This window comes from Hippocampus guttulatus, chromosome 17 (genome assembly GCF_054856545.1).
Source record: "Hippocampus guttulatus isolate MCC_2025c chromosome 17, RoL_Hgut_1.0, whole genome shotgun sequence".
NCBI lineage: Eukaryota > Metazoa > Chordata > Actinopteri > Syngnathiformes > Syngnathidae > Hippocampus > Hippocampus guttulatus.
Window position 1 is genome coordinate 4849826 of NC_141277.1, and position 25497 is coordinate 4875322.

Genomic DNA, 25497 nt, shown 5'->3' on the forward strand with positions numbered 1-25497 from the left:
AAAATAAATAAATTTAAATCCCAAAAAAAATTTTTTTTTTTTTAATCGATTGTGCATTTTTCGGTTTATTGACCCTTGAGTCCAATGGAATGGGAATGAAATGTCCTCTTTTAAAACCTTACTGCTGTATTGGTTTCGGTTTGTTTTTCTCGTGTGCGAGGCTATGCAAGCCATTGTGTGTGTGTGACGGCTTGCATGCGAATTGTCTTCCCACATAGCGACTGGCTGCACACCCTAAATAGACTTTGTGCAGACACTTCTAGGCTTACACATTATTTGAGTAGGAGACGCTCTCCAATGAATAGTCGAGGATTGCACCAAAAAAATAAAAAATAAATCGAACTGAATTCCAAGTCCTCCTCGAATTAGAGGCTTCTTGTGTAAAGACGGCACTTCTGTTGTCGGAAGAATCCGATCTTGGCCCTGTTTTAATAGTTTATCCCTATCCACCATAAAGTTCTGGACATTTTAATTCGCCGAATTACTGTATCAATGAGAAAAACACCCAGATTTCATGGTACCTCTGCACCCATGGCCCAGGCGGCCAGAACGTGGCGGCAGAAGTTGAGATTCGCCGGCACCATCTTATTGTCGCAAGAGCCGCTGTACTGGGGAACGTCACCGTCGTCCGGGGAGCATTCAAACACCTCGATGTGATGCACGATGGCTTCGTTTCCTGGTGTTATCACCGACTCGTACTGATGCAAAAAAGAAAGAAAATGTCACCTAACATAAGCAATAGAATTTCATTAAAATGATAATGTGCACAGGAGTCAAGGGTCAAGCTAGCTTACAAGTTATATGACTCGCATATAAGTATAAAAATAAAATAAACACTGCAACATTAATGCATTCAAACAATATCAGCATTTAGCAGCTGGCCAGCCAACTAGTGTTTCTTTTAGCCCCCATGTTAGTGTAGAATCAAGTTAATTAAATTTGAGCTCGCTTAGATTTGATTCCCTAACAACTGTAAAAATAATAAGATTTTACGTGTATAGCAGTTATCCAGTCTGCAGCTAGCTAACGGTTGATTTAGTGCCACACAAGTGTAGACCGTTGTTATTCATCTTCTTATTATGATGTCAAATTTAAAAATAGGCTAACTACTGACATGACAACTTTAGAAATAAAACCCAGTCCTTTTGATAACGTATCGTTGAGTATATCTGTTAGCCCGATTGCAACAAAGCACAAAGTTACTTTCCTGTCATCAAAGCGTCAGTGGCGTGCGAAAGTGTACAGTGTGTAAAACGCGCAGAATTGAGCAGGAATTCAATTTGTGGAGTTTCTGCATTTGCCTTGATGTATGCTTCGTCCTGCCAAGCATGACAGTCCATCTGTTGTTTGCTTCCTCCAGATGCTACAAAAAAAAAAAAAAGAAAGCCGCGATAATTGCAGCTTGTGCACTATCCCCACCCCTCGGCACCCCCTTTTTACCATGACAATGTGATTCTCGGCCATGTTTTCGGGCAGCTTGTGGATGGAGCACCAGTAGGTGGTTTCTTGAGTGGGGATGACGACGTCGGGCGCCACCACGTCCAGTGTCTGCACGTCGGGGGGTAGCGCGGGGGCCGGCGTGTCGGGGCGCAGCATCAGGATGCGCTGAAGACCCGTGTGGATGCGGGAGAGGTTGAGCTGCTCCGGTGAAGCAAGTGGTTGATCCAAGAGGCCATAAATGATGTGCACTGTTCCCTCCTAAGCATAGCGCATTTATCAGTGCACTAGGAAAAAAAAAAAACCCGAATCTTATCTATTAGCTGCGATGCTATTTTAGTGTAATTTAACTTCAGGACTGTCAACCTTACGGAAATGAGTAATGTTACCTCAATGAGGTAGTCTCTGGGGTCACATGTGCTAAAGGGTCTCTTGAAGAGCAAGTAGAAGCCTCCGGACTTCCATTTGGCTTCAATCAGCTCATAGTTCTGTTGGCTGTCCAGCGTCACCTTGCCTTCGCTGTCGCTCCAAGCGTCCTGAAGGCAAACGTGACAAATGGACAACATTTGGAATGGAGTCAAACGCTAACCACTAAGTCAACGTGCGGCCTGTACAGATAGTCTAAATGAATGTATGTAGATTTGTTTTGCAGCAGCTGCGTCAATCCACTTGTTATCTTTCTCGCGTTTGTCTTCGCATTTTGGTCCAGAATAGCACCCAAGATCTTTTATTTTACCAGTCTCCTCTTACATAACTCTTCTCAAACGTAACAACCTGCTCACATCTCATACAGTGTATCGACTGTTCTATTTTATGTCCACAAAAATGGTATCGTGTACTGTAGTGTGTGAAACAAGCTGTACCAATTGTAAGACTCATATTATCACCTATACACACCACATTGATGGACCATATTTAGAAATCAGAAGCCAGTAAAAAAAAAAAAAAAAAAAAATCAACTATTTTTCAGGGGGGGGGGGTTTTATTGTGAAAATTTTAAAAAATGCTTGTGAAGACAAGTTGCAATTTTGGTAATTTTTTGGAGGTACGTTTGTTTTGCCTTCACAGGCCAGATAAAATGACATAGCGGGCTTTTTCCCTTTGCCCAAAGTCAACTGATATCGACACCAGCTGACACGCAACAAGACAAGTGTCATAGGAAATGGACAGATGGATGGTGTGGGTAAGAAAATTAATCAAGATGAAAGGATCTCATTCAACCATAATTGATGAATGTATTGAAATCGAAAAGGAATGTAACCCCATTAATGTCACTTGTCATCTGTTTTATTATTTACAGTTCCATTTTTGAATGAAATGTTTTTTCTATATTATCCATTGACTCACCCCAAAGTAACTTTTGCTTCCAGAGTTCCAAAGCAGCACCAGATCAGCGTCGGTCAGCTCCCCTCGGTCGGACATACCCAGCACCACGCCGTGCTTCAGCTCGGCCACCTTCAGCTCCATGTAGACCTCCTGGCGAGCGTAGCTGACGTTCCAAGCGAGCTGTAGCCTCCCGAGTGGGTCCAGCAGCACCCGGAAGGGCAGCGGCAGCGCGGGCGGCGTAACATCGGAGGACTTTAAGTCAGGGGGGGCCAGCTCCACCACTGTGATGTGGGACGGAGCCTGGTAGGAGGCCACCAGGATGACCATGAGGGCGGCCAGGGCGGTCAAGTACATGACGGTGACGTCCTGGAGGCGGAATTCTCTGCTCAGGATCCTCATGGCCAAAACACGTGTGAGTTTATTTTTGTCAAGTTTATTCTAAAGTACATTCAACTTGGAAAAAAATATCCTCGCGGGTAACGGAAGCTCAACAGTGTCTCCAACTTGTTGCGAGTTCCATTCCTCGCGTCGTCTTGTGCGCTCGCACCCTATCTGTGCTTTTTAAGAGACTCCTCCCTTAGCGATTTGTCTGTTTTGTTGCAGACTAATGCTATTATTTGTTGAGCGCAATTCAATTGTGTCCGAGAAGGCCCTCGGGTCAAACATGATGTTGCGTGTCTGCCATACTCTAATTGTGTCCAAAACCTACCGTGGATATTATCAATGACAATCATCAGCATCGTTGCTCTGTCCTTTCAAAATAAAAATAAATAAGTGCATTTATCACGTACTTCCTTTTTGAAGAAATCTGACCTTTTGACAAAAGTATTTAGTTAGGCAGCAAGCGTTTGAGGAGACATTAAACAACTTAATGTATTTGTAGCTTTCCTCAAGACGCCTCCTCAGGCTGTGAACAACCTAATTGCAGTGCCAATTACGGCCGGCACATACAAGATGGACACTTGAAAGGTGCCTTAAAAGGTTAGCGCGTCCCCTGAACGAGCACGTGTGTGCATGCAACTGGTGATCGTGTCCTCGAGCTCACATTCGAGTGTCAATTCAAACTTAACTCATTCAGTACCAGCCAAATCTGGACCAAGTCTGAAAAGACGTTTAAAAACGTCTTTGGGAGTGAATGAGTTAAAATAGCCGTCAATACGTCGGGATACTCTGATGGAACCCAATAATATTGAACCACGTCAAAATCTAACAAATTGAATAATAAATATCAGTCTGTCTTATCATTTGTAGTTAACAAGTGGGAGAACCACAATATCCACTTGAGGACAGCACAGTGACGGAGTGGTTAGTAGATACAGTATGCCTAATATTGTAGTTCTGATGTTTTACTACAATCTGGTCTATTTCCATTGCACTTTGCATAGGTAAAAATGTTCATTGTGTATAGTTGATCTGATCAAGTCCAGGTTCATTTTAACTCAGGACACATTTACAAATGTTCAGAATACAGACCTGCCTGCACTTTTTTTAATTGAATTTTCTACATGATAACATTGAATTGTCTTTTCCTGGATAAAGGGCCGGAGTTTCGGTAAACGGCAAACCGAGGGTAGAGGAGATGTGGTTGAGCATCCAGTAATACAATCAAAATGTAACGTCCGAGTGCATTTGTTTTTACGTGTCCTTCGGCTGTCGCGTGACCGGCTCCATTTGTCACGTATGCATTACACGTTGGTCACGTTTGTGCTGATGTGTCAGCAAACGCAAATATGGCCGGACGTCACATTGGAGACATTTTCACCGCAGGGAGCGATGCACAGAGAGAGGGGGAGGGAAATGGGTGGGCCGGGACGGGTGCACCGGAGAAGCGATTTAGAAGGGAAGATGACAGAGCTTTGTCTGCACGTGTGATCATATGTGCGCACGTGCTGATGTTTATGTGGCAAGCCTGTAGGTTTTTACGACTTTATCCTATACATGACATTTAAAGGATACATTTTATGGAAAGGAAATTGATTCCCAACCAGTGTGCAGCTACACATTAGTGAAGGGGGGTAATTATCCAATTTGACTTAATTGGCCCCAAAAATATTGATTTACTACAAATAGTTTGTTTAGCTCTCTATGCCAGTTACCTATTGTGACAGGCCGAACAATTAAGTACTTTCCCATGATATCACAAGGGCCATATTTCACCTTAGTATGCATGTTTGGTGGTTTCCTCTAAAATGAGAGGGAACGGTACCATGTCCACTAAATTGAAGCAAAAAAATAAATAAATCTGAAGACAAATACTGTTTTCTTTTTCTTAACTGTATGTTATAATACAATTACATGATATACTATACCAGTAATATACTAATTTCAATCAAAAGGAAATTGCCAAAGTTTGTTAATGTAGAAGGCTGGCACAGATTCATGATGATTCCATTCATTTCAATGGGGAGGGATGATTTGAGGTACAACCTATCAAAACATACAGAGAAAAGCGAGGTAGGAGGTAAGCGCAATATCTTCTACTGGACATTGTATTAAGTACATGTCCCCTAAAAGGAAATGGCTTAAAAGAACATTTGGGTTCTTAATATGAATATATTGAAATGAAGTGTTGCACTTTGATTGCATTTGCATTTGCAGATTGTTAGCACAGGCTTCATTACGTATAAATCATCCAAAAAAAAAAAATATCACAGAGGATATCATGTTATGCGCAGCCCGGCAAGAAAAGGGAATAAAAGGCGATTTCAGCCAAACGCCACCAATCCAAACGTATTTTATTCTCCTATTCCTTCAATGTTGAATAATTCAAAAGCATACACTCTCCAAATGCACTAATCTTCATGTCTTTGAGTGTGCATAATGGATGCAATAAAAACTCAGACATTCATCCGATGTGGAACACGGCTGGAGAAGGTGGACAGGAGGAAAGTGGAGGTGGAAGCAAAGTGGCGAGACGGTTGAGTATCGGGGGGGGCTGACAGCTGAGGGGGATGTTTGTCACACCCGCAGCTTGAATGCCTGATCGATGTTGTCGTGAGGAAGTGAACAACCCCTGGTGGGGAGGTGGGGGGGTAAAAATAAAAAGTGTAGCACATAACTAACTTGTGTCATCCAAATGGAGTTCAGGGAATATTTTCTTTGTTTTCTACCTCATGCGCAGAGAAGACGGTTAGACTAGTGTACAAAAGGATTTGATCATCTGGTCATTACCCCGAAAAAGAAGTTAATATGGAGTTGCCGCTACGTAGAACAGCTTCCACAATTATGATTAGACTTCCAGGAGGGTGCCCGTGGCAATTTTTATTGCATTCATCCAAAACAGCAAATAGGCAGTGGTGCATTGACATCCAAGTTGAGTTGCTGTCAAAACTCCTAAATGATATGAATTTTTACGAATCCGTTTCCTTGCCTTGCTAAAGTTATCCTCGTCTCGTGTTGGTGAGTAGGTGATTGAATTTATACCCCACTGGCTCAACGGTGTGGTTGACTTTTGTTACCATGACGATACTCACCATGTCGAAACCTGAAACATGCGACTCGAGTATTGAACTATGAGCAGCTGTGAGCTAATGCTAATCTGTTCATCCACGAAATCTTTATGCAGCTCTGTCTACCTTTGCCTTTATGATGTTCTCGTAGGCTTTTCTTGGCCTTTTTTTTTTTTTTTTTGGCAGGCAAGGGTCGCATGTCTTTATATAATTCTGATTGAGTCTTGACTATCTTCCCCTGTTGTCGTTATTTCCTCTGTGCGGTGCCAATTGCTCATGGTGACTTTTCGTTGCATGAGCCTTTCTTTCATTCATTTACTTTCCAGCCACATCCTTCCACTTTGTCAGCATCCAACCATGCGCCGCCTGCAGGCTCAAAGACTCCAAATGGACTTGTACCCCCATTTTTCTTTCTTACCCCCACCTTTTCTCTCTCTCTCTCTCTCTCTCTCTCTCTCTTGCACGCTCTCTCTCGATCATCTCTCAAATCCAATGTGAGGCTGTGACTAAAGCGCCATCCCCCAGGCTGCTCGCTCATTGAGCGTGCTCACTGGCACCACCGCCGCGTGTTTTCAGTCGGCTCCGCAGGAATCGGCGTGCATTCCTCTATTCTCTTGACATAACCCCCCCTTCCCACCCCCCGACACAGTTTATTTTTGCTTCCGAAGGGGCTGCATGGGAGGTAAATAGATTACTGAGCCTCTGCTTTGCCTGGTTGCGGATGAGCCGGAACCAAGAGACCAAGCCGGACCTCCTCGGACTGTTTGATTTTTTTTTTTTTAATGATCATTTAAATGATTATTTTTTTAAATTTTGGGATGGAGGTGTGGAGTTTTGCCATCACGCTGTCTCCGCCTCCATCACATATGCCGCTGAGACTGAGGGGGGTATTTGCGTAGGAGGCTTTTATTTGCTCCATCAGCCTCTCCTGCTCATCTATCGCCAAAAAACAACAGCCGGAGCCGTGAATGGAAGTGTGTGTGCAACACTTTGTAATTGTTTTTTGTTTTGTTTTGTTTTTTGCTTTTGGATTCAAGAGTTTTGCATGAACACAATGTATTTGGGAAGAGATTAATACCTTCTTTGCAACGTTCCTTTTTGTCTGTTTACGCGTCTATTTATTATAAGTGTGGCGCTCGGCTCTTATTTTGACTTACTTTCTTTATTTTCTTTTACATTTTCATCCTATTATCCCGTGACTGTGGTCGACCCGTCAAGCAAAGATCAGGACCTGGCATCCAATCAGCCGCCGCTAGCCTCCATGTGACCTGCTTGATTCATCTTATCTCTGAAGGTGAGGCTGAATTCTCAAGTCGTTCTCTTATTGGGGTTCGATTTAAAATGAACACATCCTCTTTGTGGTTGTGTCCCACATTATTTTCCCCCCAAAGTAAACTTCGCAAGGCAGGGGCGCGTCCAATTTCAAAACCATGGACAGCACCACTGCCTCATTCAAGCCATAATGGGAGACGTCTGCTTTTCATCTCCCCGTACACTCCTCGATTTAATGCATAATTGGTTATAGTCCATCTAGACGGCATCGGGTGCAGTGCCAGTGCTTGTTGTTGCACATGGAGCCGAGCACAAAAGCAGCAAAAGATTGAGATGAGAGCGGGGGAGGGCTGGGGGGGGGGGGGGGGGGTGAGTGAGAGTTGCCACATGCGAGTCACAGCTCCTGCAGACAACTGGTAGCCATACTCCCGTATTTTTTTATTTTTTTACTTTTTTGACATGTAACCCAAAAAGGCAACACTGTTGAAATGGTGGCCGACGCTACTCATCGTCCGGTTTTTGTAACGGATGCAGCAAGGTGGCTTTGAGGACGTTCATGTTGGAAGCGTTAGGGTTCAGCAAGGGGTTCGTTCGGTCAAGTTGCTAAGTCACAAAAACTAACGATCGGTGTCTAAAACTAAAATTGAAAAAAAAATTCATTCACAAAATAAAATATACCGGTAATTAAAAATGCTTTAAAAAAAGTATATGTTTGTAAATCTAACTAAAATTACGGCGAACGTGTCCTTCCTGTTCATCTTTGTTAATTAATATCATAAATGATCCTTCAGAGTTGATTATACTTATATTTATTTTGGTAATGCTATACATAAAGAAGAAGCAAATGCTGTTGTTTGAGAATTGTACTCATGTAGTGTGTATTAAGTGGCATTTTTTGTTAGCTTGCACTGAAAAATTACGCTATGTATTTTAAAAAAAAACTGAAAAACTTTTTTGATGAACAATTTTCAAAAACATAAAAGTGAACAAACAAAAAATGTTTAATTACAAAGACTAACCAAAAAAAAACATCAAGACACTTTCTCTTTTTTTGTCCCTAGTTTTATTTGCTGATTGGCTTGAGGAAGTCACATAATGTGAATTTCATCTCTCATCGTGGTGAAATGCGTGGCATCCATTTTGACTTAAGTGACCAAATGTGTCTGCTTCCAAGCATTTATACAGTCACTTCAACCAACAAGTATATTTTGATGAGATAAATATTGATATCACTTTGTATGAAGTATGTCATTGCCACTCCCTGATCAATTATAGTTTCTTTATTATGAATATAATTACAGCAACGTATCATTTTCAAGGAAAGAATTCCCAAGGATTTTTTTTGTTTTGTTTTACATCTCAAAACAATCCACCCGCCCATTGTGCCTTTTAAGATGGCCTCCAGCAATGGGAGAAAAGGCGGGGCTTGGGTTCCCATGGCGACATGCATCAGTGACCCTCCGAATAACCTTGGCCCCCTGAGAGATCAGTCAGACACACACACACACACACACTGAACCCCCCCCCCCCCCCCCCATAGAGCGTGACTGTGTGTTTTTACTGCTGATGTTTCAGCACGGAGACCCTCGACCATTAGAGAGCTGGAGTAGAGATGGGGAGGTGAAGGACGAGGAGGAGGAGGAGGAGGAGCAGCAGCAGGAGGAGGAGGATTGGAGATATCAAAAGAACTCGATGAAAAAACATGAGGAAAGGTGCGGCGAGAGGAGGAGTGGGAGAGCATATGAGATATGAAAGAAGGAGGGGGGGGGGGATTCAACGGTGTTAGAAAAGTGCAGAGGTATAAATGCAATTACATGTCCACTTGAGTGCTCACACAGTGCGCCTTGATTACCGTTAAAATGCACCATGTGGAGTGAGCATTCTTGCAGATCCACTGTGGGCCACGAAAAGAAGGGAAGGATGCGATTGTGTTAAACAGTCGCCACCCTGCTCCTCCCTTCCTCCAAAACACCCCCCCCCCTTCCCGGCACCCCCAGCACTGACTCCGCTCCACCCTGCCGTGCTCTCTGATGGCGAGTCCTCATGTGCCAGCCACTGGTCAGCTGACCTCATCCCACTGAGTGAACGTGGGGGGGGGGGGCATGGTCATGAGCGGTGGAGGGGTGGGGTCGGGGGGGGGTGTAACAGGAAGTAGTGGGAGAGAAGCCACTGCATTTTATTAGAGCTACAGTGAACAGACTGTACTGTGGTTCATCATTAGCTACCCAGCTGTAGCGCAAATTTTCAAGTGATTTTTACTGTGCTGGCCCACACGGCCAAATGCATGTTTAGATATGTATGTCTTTATTTCAGTTTGAATTATCCATATCCTATTTTCCAAACTTGACAAGTTGCTTCCAGTACAAAATAGGCTCGAACTTTTTAGTGAAAAGCGCCCACTCAAGTAAGAAGAAGGTGATGCTAAGTCAACCAGTAGCCATAGTAACACAATCCCTCTTAAGGTTTTTTTCCCCCTACTTTTTCTTACACTGAACCGTATATATTTGTCAAGGGCACTTGAATATCCATCTTTTCCTCCTCTCTAAGGCTTTCTCCATTTCTGTGTTTTCTTCTTTATGTGGCACTAAACCTTATCCAAGTAAACAGCCATTATTTTATGGGGGGGTCTTAAGCTGTTGCGGCTCTCTTTCAATTCTCTCATGAGCACGTTACAAAATAAGGCGATATGCTGCGCAATACAATACGTTGCAAATTGGGTAAGTTAGTGTACATGTGATGCGTTTATGGGTTACTTTTGCCATTAAAGTACAGAACGATTTTTTTTGGGATGCTTTTTTTTTTAAAATACCCCAAATATCAACAATTGTAGTACACTATAGTCACTTTATTTATTGTCTTGCTGAAATCAGCCCGATTTTGTCCCATGAAAGTCATATACTGCTCGGCCAGTGACCTCTCACTCCCACTGTGTGGACAACTTCACTCAGCAATCAAGTATGTGCTACTTATCAGAGGCTAACGCTAATCCGCACCTATAAACAACAAAACACAACGCAGCTCTGCTTACCTTTTGGCATGATACCATCAGGGGCATCACACTCATGGAGGATATGTGGGTCACTTCATGATTGTGTTTCAGACAGTGTAGTCTGTCAGCTGCGACTCTGGCCATAGCTGTAAAGTGGCTTTGGATATTCACCCAGCCTAGCTGATGCTAGCTAGCATGGGCAGAGAAACTCAATTTGGCAGGGCAGTTCTCAGGACTTGTTTTCCCAAGTTTCACATTCGATGGGTGAGTAGGCACTCCAGGCACACAACTATTTTTATACTAGCAATTAAAAAGCACATCATACTGTATGCCCACTTTGAAGTTTTTATGATGCTGCTGCCTGTCCCCTTGTCCGCCCTCTCCTTGGCTCATATTTCTTTTGCAGATAAAATAACATTTTAGTTATGGTCAAAACAAAGCAGACGTAATAACGGCCTTCACTGATTTCATATGTGCACATTAAGCAGTGCCTGGGTTAAGAACGCACAACGATTGTGGTCATGGTGACAAGAAATTACATTTGACGACTTGCAGCGCTGAGAAGAGAGGCCGTGCGTTGCACAGTGCATCTAGTGTGTTATACACTTGATCATAAAAGAGGCGATGGAAGAAATGAGACACCTCTGCACATCTGGCCAATCGGCGAGTGTGAATGCAACGTGAGACCGCTGTGTTCCGAAAAAAAGAATCCAGTCCATCAAACAAGCCGCTACACCGTTCAATTATTCAGTTGCATTTTTGTCAGTCATCACCAGGCTTTGATAATTTGCAGCCTTTTGTTGGTAAATGGAATACCGAGCACGGTGTTGCATTTCAAGCAGCATTATTGCGCAGGAAGGAGCAGAAGCTGTATTGTGGATGTTATTTTTAATTTTTTTAAATTCTATTCCACTGCCAGATTTTGGTGAGTCACCGTGTCCTATGGTGGGAGCGCTGAGGCAGAGGATGATGGTTGTTGGCAATTTTCTGCCAGGTTCTACTGCATATGGTGGCTGTGGGAGAATTTTGACATTCTGAGTCTGTGACCCCCACGGAACTTTTTTTTGTTGCTGTATTAGCATAAACGGTAATTGCATATCCACTACAGTAGGTGGCAGCGGTGCGCTCATTGTTGTATCACCCCTCCGTTCTGTGCAGCGCAAGCATTGTCTTTCGTGGCTCAGCCGCCGTTCAAAGTCATGTTGAAACAGATGCCTCGCGGCGCTCCCGGGGTCGCGGGCGTCCCGCATCAGCCGAGCAACGGGAGGCAGAGGGGAGGGGAAGAGGCTAAACAGACAGGAAACCACCTACTTAATATGTTTGCAGTGGTAACGCTTTTCCCCAGCAGGAGGTCATAACTGCGCTGGCGCTTTCGCGACAAATGGCGTCCTCTGTCAACACAATTTCTCAGGGGCAAATTTGACTGACACTGAACTTGTGAGCGAGTCCCGGTCATGTTTTTGACATTTCTCACAATATCACGAGATGGCTTCAAAATGTGTCAAATAGGAACAAAGTACGTTGGTGGTATTTTCAAGCGATATATCACAACTTCAGAGACAAGCTTTGTATGTCGGACAGGAGCTAAGTTTAGCCTGGGTTGTTAGTGGAAAAGGTTACGACAGAGTCTTGGGAGCATTATTTCAAAATCAAATCATCTAGAAGCCATTTATTGCTCATCATATTGTTGCGTTTGAAGTGATACCAAATATGTTGGAATGTATAGTCGGTGAAGTAAGGCAGCCTTTAGAGTGACGACGTTGGAGTGTTTCTCTTCTTCTGTGGTCATTCTGCCATGGGCTGACTGAAGAGCTGCAATGAGACAAATGTGTCAAATGTGTCAGTGTCAAATGGGGAAACGTGACACCGGGCCGGGCTAAATCAGGTGACGCTGCAGTCGTGCGGACAGGACGTTGCACTGTGTCACGGCTCAAAGGTGTCCGATTGTCTGCCTGGGCCCTTTGCCAACTCCGCGCAGCGCCTATGCAGATGAGTCCAGATTTTTTTTTCTTTCCATGCTTTACTATATTACAAATCACTTATTCCTTTCAGTGAAGGATTCTGATTATTCACCGGTTTGCCATTCACACAGCCTAGTGGGCATTGAAAATACAAATATTTTCATTAGCCTGCATGAGGCTTATGGGGCCAATCCTGATGGGCCACGCCCTGTGAACTTTGATTAGCATTCGCTGTCATGACAACTGGACGCAATCAGAGCACTGGCCGAGAGTGGCTTCTGCTTGCTAGAAACCAAGTGTAGAGTGGAAAATAAGATAACGACCTTTTCACTTGAGGCGGCAGCCAGTTTTAGGAGCTGCTCATCTGCAGTTCATGTTTGCTGTTAATGCTCATCTTCGCATCCATCAAAACTCATCGTGGCTTAGCTTTTAGCTTCGACACCATGTCGAGGGTTGGGGGTCCTTTTGCGTGCCGCTGTCGCCTAACCCATCACGTCATGGGCGGAGAAACTCGGTATGTGGGTTGTTATTTTGTAAAGGACTCGGCCTCGTCCCCAATTTCAGAACTGGGCGGAGAACAAAACATTTACTTGGCTGTTCAATTTCACACTTAACTCCTGAGACCCATAACACGTCTCCTATAAACTTTCACTCATTTACCTAATAGCCACTTTGCTATTTTATTGATTCATTGAGGACATTGTTTGGATCCTGAACAGGTGCTTCATTAGCATCGACTTATTTTTCAATTAAATAAGTAGCACTTGTGTTGAATGTTTCACGGCGCTAAGTTCCGTTACCCAACTGGAAAGCAGCTTCATTAGTAAGACGGAATGATCACTTGTAGACTCGAGTGAATAATCGGGGACAAAAAAAAAGTTGTTGATTGACACTTCTATTCAAAGAAGTCACAGACGGAAAGTACCAAGCGCGGCGGAAGTTATTCACACAACGCCCTGCCGAACACACACACACACGCGTGCGTGCGTGCATGTGTGTGTTGACAGCCTAAACTTGCAACAGTGTGAGTCTCATTGTTCACCACCTCGCAAGCGTTCCACTTCGCTCCGGCTGAGCGCCTGTCAGCGGCCATTATTTCCAGCAAGACCTCCGCTGTGATCTCTGCCATGTTCCATCAAAGTGTGGCGCTTTATTCCCCGTGTTGTTGTCTGAGCGCGTTAGCGGCGGCCCAGGATTGCCGCCAACCTCGTGTCACGATGGTGGACGAACACCAGCCAAAGCGGAGCTATTACACACTGTGGAGCGTGCATGGGTGTGTGTATTCAGCGCGCGCTTGAATAACGAACACCGCGGTAACACGCCGATCGGGTTAAAGTGGCCTCATGAGAGAATGCTAGCCAACCGTGCACGAGGGCTAAGTGGCATATGCGCGTGAAGCATGTGTTGACAGTTTCGATGCGTAAATATGTATGTGGTTTGATAAATCACATGTGTGAACCAATTAGAGAAGGGGGAAGAAGGTTCAAGACGAGCACCACTCCCCAAGAAGTACAGCGCTAACGTTGCACTGACTAGTCGACTCATGCTTACTATAGTGGTTGTTCGAGCCTGACTAGTTGCTAATGATGTGTTTTTGACTTGAGGGGGCGGAGCAGCCTCCAGCAACAGATGAGTGCCCTGAATTAAATTAGTCCATCCCCTTATTTGATTTAAATTGTTCCCTGTTTCTGAATGTGCAGCTTTGGTAAGTGGGGGGGAGAAACAGTTCAAGGGAGACAAAAAAAAAAAAAAAAAGCCAGGCTCAAGCAGGATTTGAAACAATCAAAGTGAAAGGTGAGCTGGGAATTATTCCGCATTTGTCAGAGTTGTGCGAATGTTACTGTGCTTTGGTTTCAATATGGCTTTTCTGCGTAAATACGGTGCACGAGCTGTTCGTGTTGAACATGTTCGAGGTCATCCTCACCACTAGGGGTGCTATCCAGCAGGCTTCCTAATCATATGCTTGAGCTCCTCTCAACACAGCGGAGCAGCGGCTCGACTTTGATCCCCTCCTGAGATGATCGAGCTTCTCAAACTGTCTCCAAGGGAGAGCTCCAGACACCCTGCGGAAGAAACTCATTTCATCCGCTTGTATCTGGAACATTGTTGTTTCGGTCACGACCCACAGCGCATCACCATCGATGAGGGCAGGAATGTCGATCAACCAGGAAGTTGAGAGCTTCACCTGTTAGCTCAGCTCTTTCTTAACCACAAAAAAAAAAAAACGTATGGGATCCGCATCATTGCAGAGGCTGCACAGTTCTGCCTGTTGTGCTCCAAATGTTTCACTTTTTTCTTTCTTTTTTTAAAATTCAGATGGATGCATCCGCCATATGAGGGTGTGTCCATGTCATCTGCTGTAATGACAACTCGGAGGCTGCAGATAGTGGCTTGCAGCGTTGACTCAAGGCTTAGCAACAAGCTCACAGTAACACCCCCACCCCCTCAACAAACACACACTCATCCTTGAAGATCGACCCCCCCAGCTAATATTGATTTTTAGCAGTTCACGTGCAGCGACTATGTCAGTGCGTTCTTTGCCGTTCGTATTCTGCATGCGTTTGCTTTATCTTTGGGAGTTGACACAAGTGGTTTTCTTTAAAATTGTTCCAGTTCATCGCACACTGTTCATAATCGCTTCTCATTGGATTGTTTCATATGTGTGGCCTAAAAATGGTTTTCCATCCATTCACGCTAATTAGGATTATTGGTTGTGTTAGCATCGGTTAGTTGGCGACGACGACGCCTCCACAGGAATGGAGGACTTCCTTTTGTTCATTTTGGAATGTCTAATTCTGTTACTTATTCTTGTTTTGGGCAAAGGCGCCTTATTCCTAAAATGATAAATCTTGCTCGTGATTGTGGGGAAAATGGCTGTTTTTGTGAGGCTGTCAATTTTTGTCCTCGGGGACAACTAAGTGAGGATACTTCAAGTTTAATTGCCTAGTTAGTGATGAAAATAATGTGTTCTGTTTCTTTATTGATGCCTTCTTTTCATGACATAATCACCCTGTTTTTGCCTTTTGTCAGCATCCCAATGCTCCATTTTATTCCCCCCCCCCCCCCCCCATCCTATTTCACTTCCTCCCAGCATCTTCATCCCCTTCGGTCCTTCTTGTTTTCATTTCATATCCACTCGTCATATCTGTCTCTCATCCTGACCTTTCCCTTCTGTCTCTCTCTCCGCTCTCTCTTTTTTTCCTGCATATCATCTCAATTGCTTGTAATCAAACATCCTCAAACAACTTTTTATTTTCTCCCTCTGCGCCCCAAACGTTTTCAAGTCTGAACCGACACAGCGAGCAGCTCTTGCCAGATGATTCCATTACATTTATTTGTAACAGCTGGATAATTCAATAAGCGGTGCCGAGATGACACGCTGGTGTAATCTACTTGATGGCGCCTCTCCGTTGTGAGCCTTCTGGGCGCTCGTTATTGTCATCCCGCTCTTCACCTATCTTTTTTTGTCGTTGTTGTTGTTCCTCTTTGCTCCACGCAGGCAGTTGATGGAGAGCCATTCGAATGACAGCCGGGACAGTGGTCATCACCGGTGGAATTCTTGCTACGGTCATATTACTCCTTATCATCGCAGTACTGTGCTACTGCAGACTGCAGGTGAGAGTACACGGATTGCGGTCGTCAAGGATCATCCAGCTTTTTTTTTTTTTTTTTGTAATTCATTTGAAGTTGCATCTCGGGAGGACAGTCAGAAATGCATCCAAATGCGATTTTAGCCCAAAGTCATGGCAAGCCGACATCATCGAGAAGGGGCCAATGACATATTATATGATAAAGACATTATAAATAGAGCTTGGATGCGGTGACCCTCCGGAATGGAAAATTAACTTGTACTCGCCAGGTTGTTTGAGGAATGAGCGGACCAAAACTCATATCCGCACTCACCAAAGTGTGTTTGCATAGTTTTCATTTCGCGCCAGCCTCGCGAAGAAAGGAACACGCTGCCGCGACTTACATCAGCTATTCTGCCTCAGTGGCTCTCACATCTGAGCCGCCGGTAAATCATTCATGAGATCCCCCCCTCCTAAATTCCCCTCTCACTCGTCGTCGTACATCAATCTCGTTTTCCAGTGAGTAAGTCCTCTCTTTTTAACAGTGTCTGATTTCATACAAGACAAACCTCAGATTGCTATATCAGGCTGGTGGGGAGTCATTGGAGTTTAAATTTAAAAAAAATAATAAATACATCCCAGAATCACAGTGATTTCCGAATTGGAAACGCTCTCCACCGTCAAGTACAAGAGCACCGTTGATTGAGTGTAAAACAATATTATCGTCTGTATTCAGGGCATGTTACGGTCGATTTAATTGTCAGACGAATCCAAGCAATCTCTTTTATTGTGGTTTGATATTAGCTGGCGAAATGCCCGGGATTCATCTGCAAGCTGATTTTTTTTTTTTTTTTTTTTTTTTTTTTTTGTGAGTAACAAATAGCAGCCGCAAATGTTTTGCTTTGCAAAGCTACAACTGCACTGAGTAGCGACTGTGTATGAATGCTGAGAATTGCCGTCTCTGAGCTGGATACAAAAGGTTTATTTTTTTGATTGTATTTGATTTGTCGGCAAAGAAAATGATTGTGCTTACTTTGTAGCGCAAGGAAAAAAATCTGGTAACTTTGCACAGCAAGGTACTCGATATGGGTACCGATAATATTTGACCCCATCTTATCTCTTCCTCCCGTCTCCAGTATTACTGCTGTAAGAAGGAGGAGTCCGAGTCGGAGGAGGAGGAGCCAGACTTTGCCGTCACCTCGCGCCTGCCGCCGGTCCACTCCAACCACAACATTGTGGCGGCCACGGCCGCCGCCTCCTGCATTCCCAATGGCCCCGCCCTCTTCCCCACACCGCCGCTGGCCCGGAAACTGACCCGCTCGCAGACCTTCTGTCCGTCGTGCACCCACTACGAGCTGCCCTTCTACCTGCAGCCCCCCGCTCCTCCGCCGGTCCACCATCAAGCCGATGGCCTGAGGAACGGCGGCGAGCGGGTCAGCTATCGCAGCATGCCGCCACCCCCGCAGCAGCCGGACATGGAATTGCCCGTGCCCGTCAACATTTCCAACTACCGTAAGCCACACTTGGCCCGCTCGGTCACCATGAGGGAAATGTTCACTCGCAGCTGTAGCATCAGCACTGATGTTTAGCCGGGCCTCCGGGTTCTATTCAACGATGGATGTGTTCAGTGTTAATGTGCTCCCTATCGTCCAATTTGGTATCATCTGATGTGGTCTGCTTTGGACATCCAACTGGCTCTCAGGACTCAATTTGCTACGCTATGTTCAGGTCAAGGAACTCACTTCCACCCGCTAACACAACTATGAGTTGTGACTTGAACTGTTGAAGTGTACCAGTTGTTATATAACTTCTTGGCTTGAGAACACTTTTGTAAAATATTACAAAATGTCATTTCTATAGTCCGGCCCCTTCTCCAGGATGACATCACGGTCAGGGATTTTCTCTCTGCCATCGCTGCTACAAAACAAAGCAAAATATGATTAGGAGCTGCGTTTCCCTGCCATGGAAGGATCTGTCTGCTCCTCCATGCACAGATTATAGAGATTATGAAACATAATTCAGCGCCTGTGGGACGGGGGTGCCTTGTTGTTGTTGGTTTTTTTGCAGATAGATTTAACTTTGGCTGTGATGTCGAAATGACATAAAGGGCTCGCAGAAGATAGAAATCCTCTATTTATTTTCCCCCCCAAATCTTTTCAGTGTGCTTCGTACTTTGTACATGGACCTTCCCAGAAGTAGTGTGACTCTTTCAGTTATACGCTCACATGACTGTGAATGTCTAACTATTTAATCCTTCAACACGTTCTTGCAAGAATTTAGAAGGAAACGGTACAAAAGGCTGCACCAAAAAAAAAAAAACACGTTCATTCATTGGAGTATATTTTTTAATGTATTTTTGCCATTAAAATGTTAATTTCCCAGCATTTCACAATTCTTAGAAGTAAGGTCATAAGAAATCTACATTTTGTACCTCTCTTAAAGTAGGGCATGGAATCACTTTGGGTGTCTACATAGAGCAAGGAACTGCATTTGGTAACATTTTAGTGCAAGAAGCCCCAACTGGTAACTTAAGGTGATTTAAAACAGCAGTGAACCACGTTTGGTCACTTTGTAGAGGAAAGAACAATAATTTGGTCATGTTACCAGGCAAGGAAATAGATTTGGGAATCTTATAGGGGGCAAAAACAAAAACCTACATTTGGTATCATTATGAGGACCAGGATCCCTATTTGAATGTTTCATAATGAAAGGAAACCTAATTTGGTGATTTTGCAAAGGTATGGAACCATATTTCGTAACCTTGCACAAAATGGAGACATACTGTAGTTGGTGGCATTAAAGGGTGAGGAACCATATGTGGCGAATCTATAGGTCAAGAAACCTTATCTGGTGGCTTTTTAGAGTAAAGAACCGTATTTGGTTACCTTATAGAATAAAGGGGTCCTACTTTTTGGACAAGACACTACATTTGGTCATTTTACTTAGCAAGGAGCCCTATTTGGTGATTCTGAAGGGCATGGAGCTGTCACATTATTGAGGAAGGAACCATATTTAGTACCTTTCTTGGGGAACCCCCCTCCCCCACACACGCACACATATTTGGTCATATCATATGGCAAAGAACCAGTTTTGGATGTACAAAATCATATTTACAAACCTGATTGTGCTTGGAACCATATTTGGTGACACGCAATTCCATTTACGAACCTTATAGGGAGTGGAACTATTTATGATCATTTTAGGGCAATACACCATATTGCTAATTGATATTTATTATTTTTTTTGTCACCCATGTACTTATATGCAGCAATAACGCTGAAGATGATTTAGTTCAAGAATGATAGCGGGGACTGCTTTCTGTCAAAACCAAGGACTGATGGTACAACAGGTTTTACTGTCATTCTGGATTATTCCTTTCAAAAAAAAAAGAAAAACAAAAAATTCCATTCTCCCCTCCCCTTTGCTGAAGCTTCGTGGACTCTTGCAGCCTTTTTTTTTCTGTTGTCTTTGATTTGTCGATCGGCGCTGAAGATGACTCAAGCTTTGAAGGCACTTGTCTCAATATTCAACAGGACACTTTGTCTCTCCACTCCTAAAAGGTGTCAGACTTAATTGAGTATTCATTCCCACCACCTGACTCACTTTGCTGGAGGACTGCCGCTCGGACTGAGAATCGGCGACTTTTGAATTTTGATGTTCTTAACTCATTCAGTACCAGCCAATTCTGGACCAAGTCTGAAAAGACGTTTAAAAACGTCTTTGGGAGTGAATGAGTTAATGAATAGAATTCATTCCGGTTTCATAACAAGAGAAAGGGAAAGTGGATGCAACTGCACTGGACGCCCCCCCCCCCCCCTCTCTCTGTCTATCCTATTACAGAGCAAGCTCATTTATTTTTCCAGCGGATCAAACACGGAGTGATTGACGAGCTTTCCCGCAAATACGCATACATACGCACACAAACAATGCGATGTTTTTCTTGTTAATGATGCGACTGGGCGGTCACATGGGGAATTTGGTGCCATAACGAGTGGGGAAAAGAAACTCTATTCTTGTTCGTATTATTCCGATGATAACATATGTATTCAGATGCGCTGTTGCTTTTCCGTCAAGTATTTGAATGACTTCTGTTTATTTCACGAACCAGCTTGTTTTGTTCTCCGAGTGTAGAACAGACACGTTCATGTCCTTGTTTTTAAATGGATAACTGGCTAACAGACACAATGTTGATAATAAAATGGTGTTCAAATTGATGTGATGTCTTTGCACCCGTGACAATCGCATTCCATCAAAGTCCAGTTAGCATTCACCCGCTAAATGTTATTTTCTGTATTTTCTCCAGATTTTTTTTATTTTGTTGGGGGGGGGATACGTGAGTGTATAGTTCAATGCACCGCTGGGTAATGGACCGAGCCTGAGTTGTTTGACCTTAACGCAAGGTACAATACACACATGCCAATAAGCAGAATGAAGATGAGCATTTTCACCGCCTATCTGATCGAAATCAGTGAAGGCCAAGCTTTCTAATGTCCATCCATTCTCTGTGCCGCTTATCCCAGGGTCGCGGGTGTACCGGAGCCTATCCCAGCTGACTTTGAGCGAGAGGTAACCCCCGAATTGGTCGCCGTCCAGTCGCAGTTCTCGGATGTCTCTAAACCTGAACGATTCTAAGATATGCTTCGCACTCCTACTCGCGAGAGAGCGTAAGTGTGAACGTATCGTTGTCTAAAAGAGATCATCTGAAAGGTTTTTCATGTCTGAATGTAGCTCGCAAAAAAAAAAATGTCATCACAAAGCGACTATTCATGTACCGTGCCAGGCGAGGCTCCTCACACGCCTCCCATCTGTCACGGTCTTCTGTGCTAGCTCTCATTCATTAGCTCTGACTCACTTGTGCTAATAAGTGCATCTATTTCCTCACCCGGATCGTTATTCTTTATAGGTTGTATAGAGATCAGCCGCTCCCTCCTGTACAGGTTATGGTAATCATTTCCTCACCTTGCTGTCAGGGTGGTTCATTATCACTCTCGTGCATCTTGGGCAAAGTAAGCGATCTTCACAAACAGCCGTCTTCACTTCAAGGCTGACTGGAGCTGTGTGCAAACGGCAAACTCCATTCCGTCGCTGCTGATCTGATCAGAGCTTTGACAGTCCGCGCTCGGTTCCCGGGGTAACATTTAATTCTCTGCCGTGTCTGCCGTTTGACTTGAAACACAAAACACTCGCCGGATCACTGGTTCCTTTTGTTGAAATATCTCACACGGAACAAACGGCTTGTAGCAGACAGCTGTGAACCGAAGCAAAATAGAGTTTGTTTCTTTCGTGAGGAGAGGAGAGGAGCAGATGGGGTCTCGTTTTTAACAAACAGTGACCAGGAAGCAGAAGCGAACCATAATCAAACACTAGTATGCCAAAACAGCTGCAGGATGCTGGTTTTAGATCTTTACACTGGAATAACAGTTAGGAATGGTTCAGTTTTACTTAATATATCCCCTGTAGAGTTAACAAATGTTCATTATTGGTGACAATTTGACTCTGGAACTTGCTCATGTACAGGAACGTAGCCAGAAAATATTGAGCGCGGTGGCTAGGGTGACACAAGGTCACATCGAGGGATGGCCATGTGCATACACGACCATTTGCATGCTGGGAACACGCATCGTCATTTATCATACCATCCGCAGTCAATGTTTCACGAAAGAAAAATGCCCACGTATCCGCCACATTGCTCAACACACTCCTCCTACATTTTTGTGTTTGTGTATGTTAGCATGTGCCCATTGTTTGTTCCGCTCACCGTATCTCCAACCGTGAAATTTAGATGCTGCAAAGCAGAGTTGCTGGGATGCCCATGAATTATGGAGATGAGACTGTAGATATGAGGCTTTTTTTGCCAAAATATGCTTCTAACCACCATCGCATTGCAATCACTGCCGCTGTTCAAATGGAGATTTTGCACAAAATGCTCAGAAATGTTATGTTGGGTACTTGTCGAACTGCACAGAAACAGTTGTGTTCAGTGAGCATACACTTGAACATAAACAAAGACAGCTGCTCCATACATTTGTTTGGAATGTTAGGGGGCATAACCCCGGTCTGGCTCAGTGCTGCTGCATCAGCTGGGGGATGAAATCTCAGTTGTCCATCTCTCACTAACACACACACACACACAAACACACAAAGCCATGCATGAGCCATTAGCAGCCGGTGTGTGTGTGTGTGTGTGTGTGTGTGATCTTTCTAAAAGGAGAGAAAGGCCATTTCTCCTGTCTGAATTTTTCATTCCCACCCTCTCGGTCTTTGTACAAACTGATAAATAAGCAATGAATCCTTAGGACATAAAACTGAACGGACTTGATTTTATGTCCTCCGTTGCCAGAAGCGGCACGTTTTCTCCATTTTTTTCCCCTCTCGCTCTGGGAAGTCTTTCCTCTTTCTGTTTTAAAAGCGAAATCTTTTACCGTGTTGCTCTTTCTCCACTTACCCAGTGAACCATAGTGAACATCTCCAGCCTCCTGCAATGTGTTGTAAAAGTCTTAGCTGCTGCGCGCGCATGTTGCATACAGTGCTTGACCTTTTGCTTTGTTAATCCACCACCAGTGATTTACTTTGTCGATTTAAAGCAGTGGTGGCTGTGAATCAGTCTGAGACGCAGCCCTGCAGCATGAGATCTCCAGAGAGGCCTGGGTGTATACTAACACATGAATATGTCAAAGTGTCACTCCCTGATAATGCCACTTTTTTTTTTTTTTTTATTGAAGACATGGCGCTGAAGAAGGCAAGGGGAGATGGACTCAAGGATCAGAGGGATATTAAGTGGTAATTTATTGCCATCTGGCGGTTACATAAAAAAGGGCTTTTTAATTCAACGTCAGAAGTCATCTATTTTTTTCCGCCCAAACAATGCTTCTTGCAAGTTTATTCATTTATATTTAAACAACGCCTGATTCCTGAACAGGTGTTCCGGAGACTATCCCAGCTAACTTCGGGCGACAAGCGAACTAAACCTTGAACTGGTCATATAGAGACGAATAACCATTCACACCCACATCCACATTGTCATTGAGTGGGCACCAACTCCACGTTGCTCGCTTATAAGTCAGGTGAGTGTATAAAAAATACAACATCCGCGACTAGGCTTCATCTCAATAGTATAAACTTTTCCTTTTATCGGCCACCGTAGTTGCTTGTCAAACATAAACTTTTCCTTTTATCGGCCACCGTAGTTGCTTGTCACCAAAGCACCGCCTCTTACGTTTTCACAACCAATCACTTTCAGTGTGACCACAACTTCCTGTTCGTATCATTTCAATCGTCACCAAAGAAACTATACTAACGTCAGTGCAAATATGAATTCACAGCAATCGTCTGAAGATATCACGGAACAAAATAAATCAACTAGCCTAATTTCGACACCAGAAGGGAATGATCCAGAAAGACCACAGTTGAAAAGGTCTATTTTATTGACTTTCGCTTGATGTTTAACTCAACCTACTCCTACATTACAATGACTGCCATTTTATTTTCTAAGCTGAATCAATTACACATTATCTCTATATGTTGTATTTTCTGCGACAATATGTAATAGTCGCTAAAACGTTTTTGCTTTCCCGCTAAATTCAGTTCCACTTTACCAGCGACCCTAAGGCAAGCACGATGGAAAATAGATGGATGAATGTTTGGATATGCATTCATTATTTTACCAAGACAATTACTTGTCATTTATCTTACTTGTCACCGTATTTTAATCACCAGTCTTAATTATGCCCTCCCTAAAAATCATTATCCTTGTAGAACTCCTCTATCAAAGTTGAAGAAAGTAAACTCCAACTTCAAATCACCGGTAAGTACCCACTTCAAATCCAAACACATACCTCCAATATAATGTTTTTTTGTTTTATTTATTTTGCATCACAGGGTCAAATAAACAAGCCTTCTAAAGTGTGTCCTGAAGAAGAGGTGGCGGAGCTGGAAAGGAGGAGAATGCAGCTGGATGCTGAGATTGCACAGCTGGAATTCCAGTGAGTACAGCTGCTTTTGTTCCTCTAAGATGAAGTGAGCCTGGAATACAATCAGCTTATTTCAGTATTTATTTCAAGGGAAAGATAAGATCATGAAATCCATTTTCAAGTCTTCATTCTGATAAAATAAAGCTGTGTTTCTCCAGGGGATACAAAGTGGGAGAGCTGGACTGTCATATTGATATGCTTCATGAGTACAATGACATCAAGGACATTGGACAGTCTCTCCTGGGCAGAATAGGTATGAAAAACGATCATGTACAGTCCAGTTTGAATGAATCACAACTAATGTGTATCATGGTGGGAGACTTTTTAGCCACTTTTGCGCATATACACATGTCAAGGTGACCGCTCTGCTTGTTATATTTTCAATTTCACACATTTATTTATTTCCCATGTCTATCTTGACACACTACAGTATTTTTTTCCAAAAGCTTGTTTCTCCCACAGCACAGTACAATCTAGTCACGTCAATACAGTAATGATTCCTTTGTAAACAGAGGTAGTACTTCCCCTCCTGCACAATGGCCGTCCGTCATTTACGACACATGGGCACAATCACCATCTCTGTTCATCATTTACACACATTCAAACACCCAGAAACTTCCTCCCTTCTGACCTCGCTCGCTCATTTTCAACACACGCTTTCACAAAGAACCCGCGCTTGGCCACAAAGTTTGACGCGCTACACGGCGTCAGTCTGGGGGCGGACATGGTTGGGCAGTGTGTAGCGAGAGAATGGTGATGTGAGGAGATGCTCTGTCGTACTCCCCGGGGACAACTGTCACTTTGTCTCGTGCCGTGTTCATCTGTCAGCCACCACTTTGTACATCTCTTGGACCCTTGAAGCTGATTCACCCAGCCCCTGGGGTTCAATGCCAGTGAATTAACAATATCTGCAACAGAATAGTAGTGAACTGTAATACCCGTTTGAGATAGCTACAATTGGATTCTGATTGGTCTCTAAAGGGACATGGAGCTGTTTTTAATTCAGGTGAATTGAAGTTATCTTAAACTGGAATTATGACTCGTCAGAATCAAATTGTAGATATCTCAAACTGGAGTTAGAGATCTGTACCCATTCCTTTTACTTTGTATTGGAGATTAGCCTAATGATTAATATCGTTGATAAGAACAGAAAATCTTGTGGCACAAATTAAGTTTGGTTTGAAATGGAAGAATGGAATTTATAATGTGTACATCACTTTAGTTAGATTGCCTGATTGTAGTCAAAGTATAAAGGACCATATTGAAATTGATCTAAATCAAGCATACCTGGGTATGTTGCTTCATTTGCTTTCAATTGTCAAAACAAAATTGGACATGGACAAGTTTTCAGGAGCATTGTCGAGCACCAAATAGTTGTTGAAAGCCATCAGGTTGTTGAACAGCCGAGACATCGGCCTGCTTAGTGTTTTGTAGTTTGTTTTAAAAAGAAGACAAGAGGGTTTGAAGGAGGGAGGGGGGCAGCCCTGGGAGGGGGTGGGGGGGGCAACCCTGCCATGAGTCAAA

The 25497-nt window shown here is 43.7% G+C and overlaps 3 protein-coding genes and 1 long non-coding RNA gene across 8 annotated transcripts in view; 2 read left to right on the forward strand and 2 right to left on the reverse strand.

Moving 5' to 3' along the window:
* dbh (dopamine beta-hydroxylase (dopamine beta-monooxygenase)) overlaps positions 1 to 3271 on the reverse strand; it is a 9610-nt gene extending 6339 nt beyond the window's left edge. Inside the window, exons 1-4 of the mRNA XM_086135316.1 lie at positions 2785 to 3271; positions 1827 to 1973; positions 1441 to 1698; positions 522 to 698 (exon numbers count right to left, since the gene is read on the reverse strand). Coding sequence (XP_085991442.1) covers positions 522 to 698; positions 1441 to 1698; positions 1827 to 1973; positions 2785 to 3162 — 960 coding nt within the window. The 5' untranslated portion in view covers positions 3163 to 3271. The remainder of the gene's footprint in view (positions 1 to 521; positions 699 to 1440; positions 1699 to 1826; positions 1974 to 2784) is intronic.
* Positions 3026 to 20217, forward strand: LOC147191631 (protein FAM163B-like). 2 transcript variants are annotated; one of them, XM_086135311.1, is made up of 4 exons: positions 3026 to 3175; positions 7431 to 7506; positions 15934 to 16049; positions 17140 to 20217. In XM_086135311.1, the coding sequence occupies exons 3-4, from the start codon at positions 15957 to 15959 to the stop codon at positions 17590 to 17592; spliced, it is 546 nt and encodes a 181-aa protein (XP_085991437.1). In that variant the 5' UTR covers positions 3026 to 3175; positions 7431 to 7506; positions 15934 to 15956; the 3' UTR covers positions 17593 to 20217. The 2 variants fall into 2 exon arrangements, with proteins under 2 accessions (XP_085991437.1, XP_085991438.1); XM_086135312.1 differs by lacking the exon at positions 3026 to 3175 and adding an exon at positions 6688 to 7188.
* Positions 17371 to 25497, forward strand: part of swi5 (SWI5 homologous recombination repair protein) — an 8754-nt gene continuing 627 nt past the window's right edge. Inside the window, exons 1-5 of one of the 3 annotated variants that reach the window (XM_086135315.1) lie at positions 17371 to 17515; positions 20524 to 20667; positions 23759 to 23807; positions 23882 to 23985; positions 24132 to 24226. In XM_086135315.1, the coding sequence (XP_085991441.1) occupies positions 20639 to 20667; positions 23759 to 23807; positions 23882 to 23985; positions 24132 to 24226 (277 nt within the window). In that variant the 5' untranslated portion in view covers positions 17371 to 17515; positions 20524 to 20638. Of the gene's footprint in view, positions 17516 to 20523; positions 20668 to 22791; positions 23808 to 23881; positions 23986 to 24131; positions 24227 to 25497 lie in introns of those variants that run through there. The other 2 variants (XM_086135314.1, XM_086135313.1) reach the window with 2 other exon arrangements.
* Positions 23847 to 25497, reverse strand: part of LOC147191633 (uncharacterized) — a 3472-nt gene continuing 1821 nt past the window's right edge. Inside the window, exon 2 of one of the 2 annotated variants that reach the window (XR_015103539.1) lies at positions 23847 to 24025. This is a non-coding gene — a long non-coding RNA (uncharacterized LOC147191633). Of the gene's footprint in view, positions 24882 to 25497 lie in introns of both variants that reach the window. The other variant, XR_015103538.1, reaches the window with a different exon arrangement.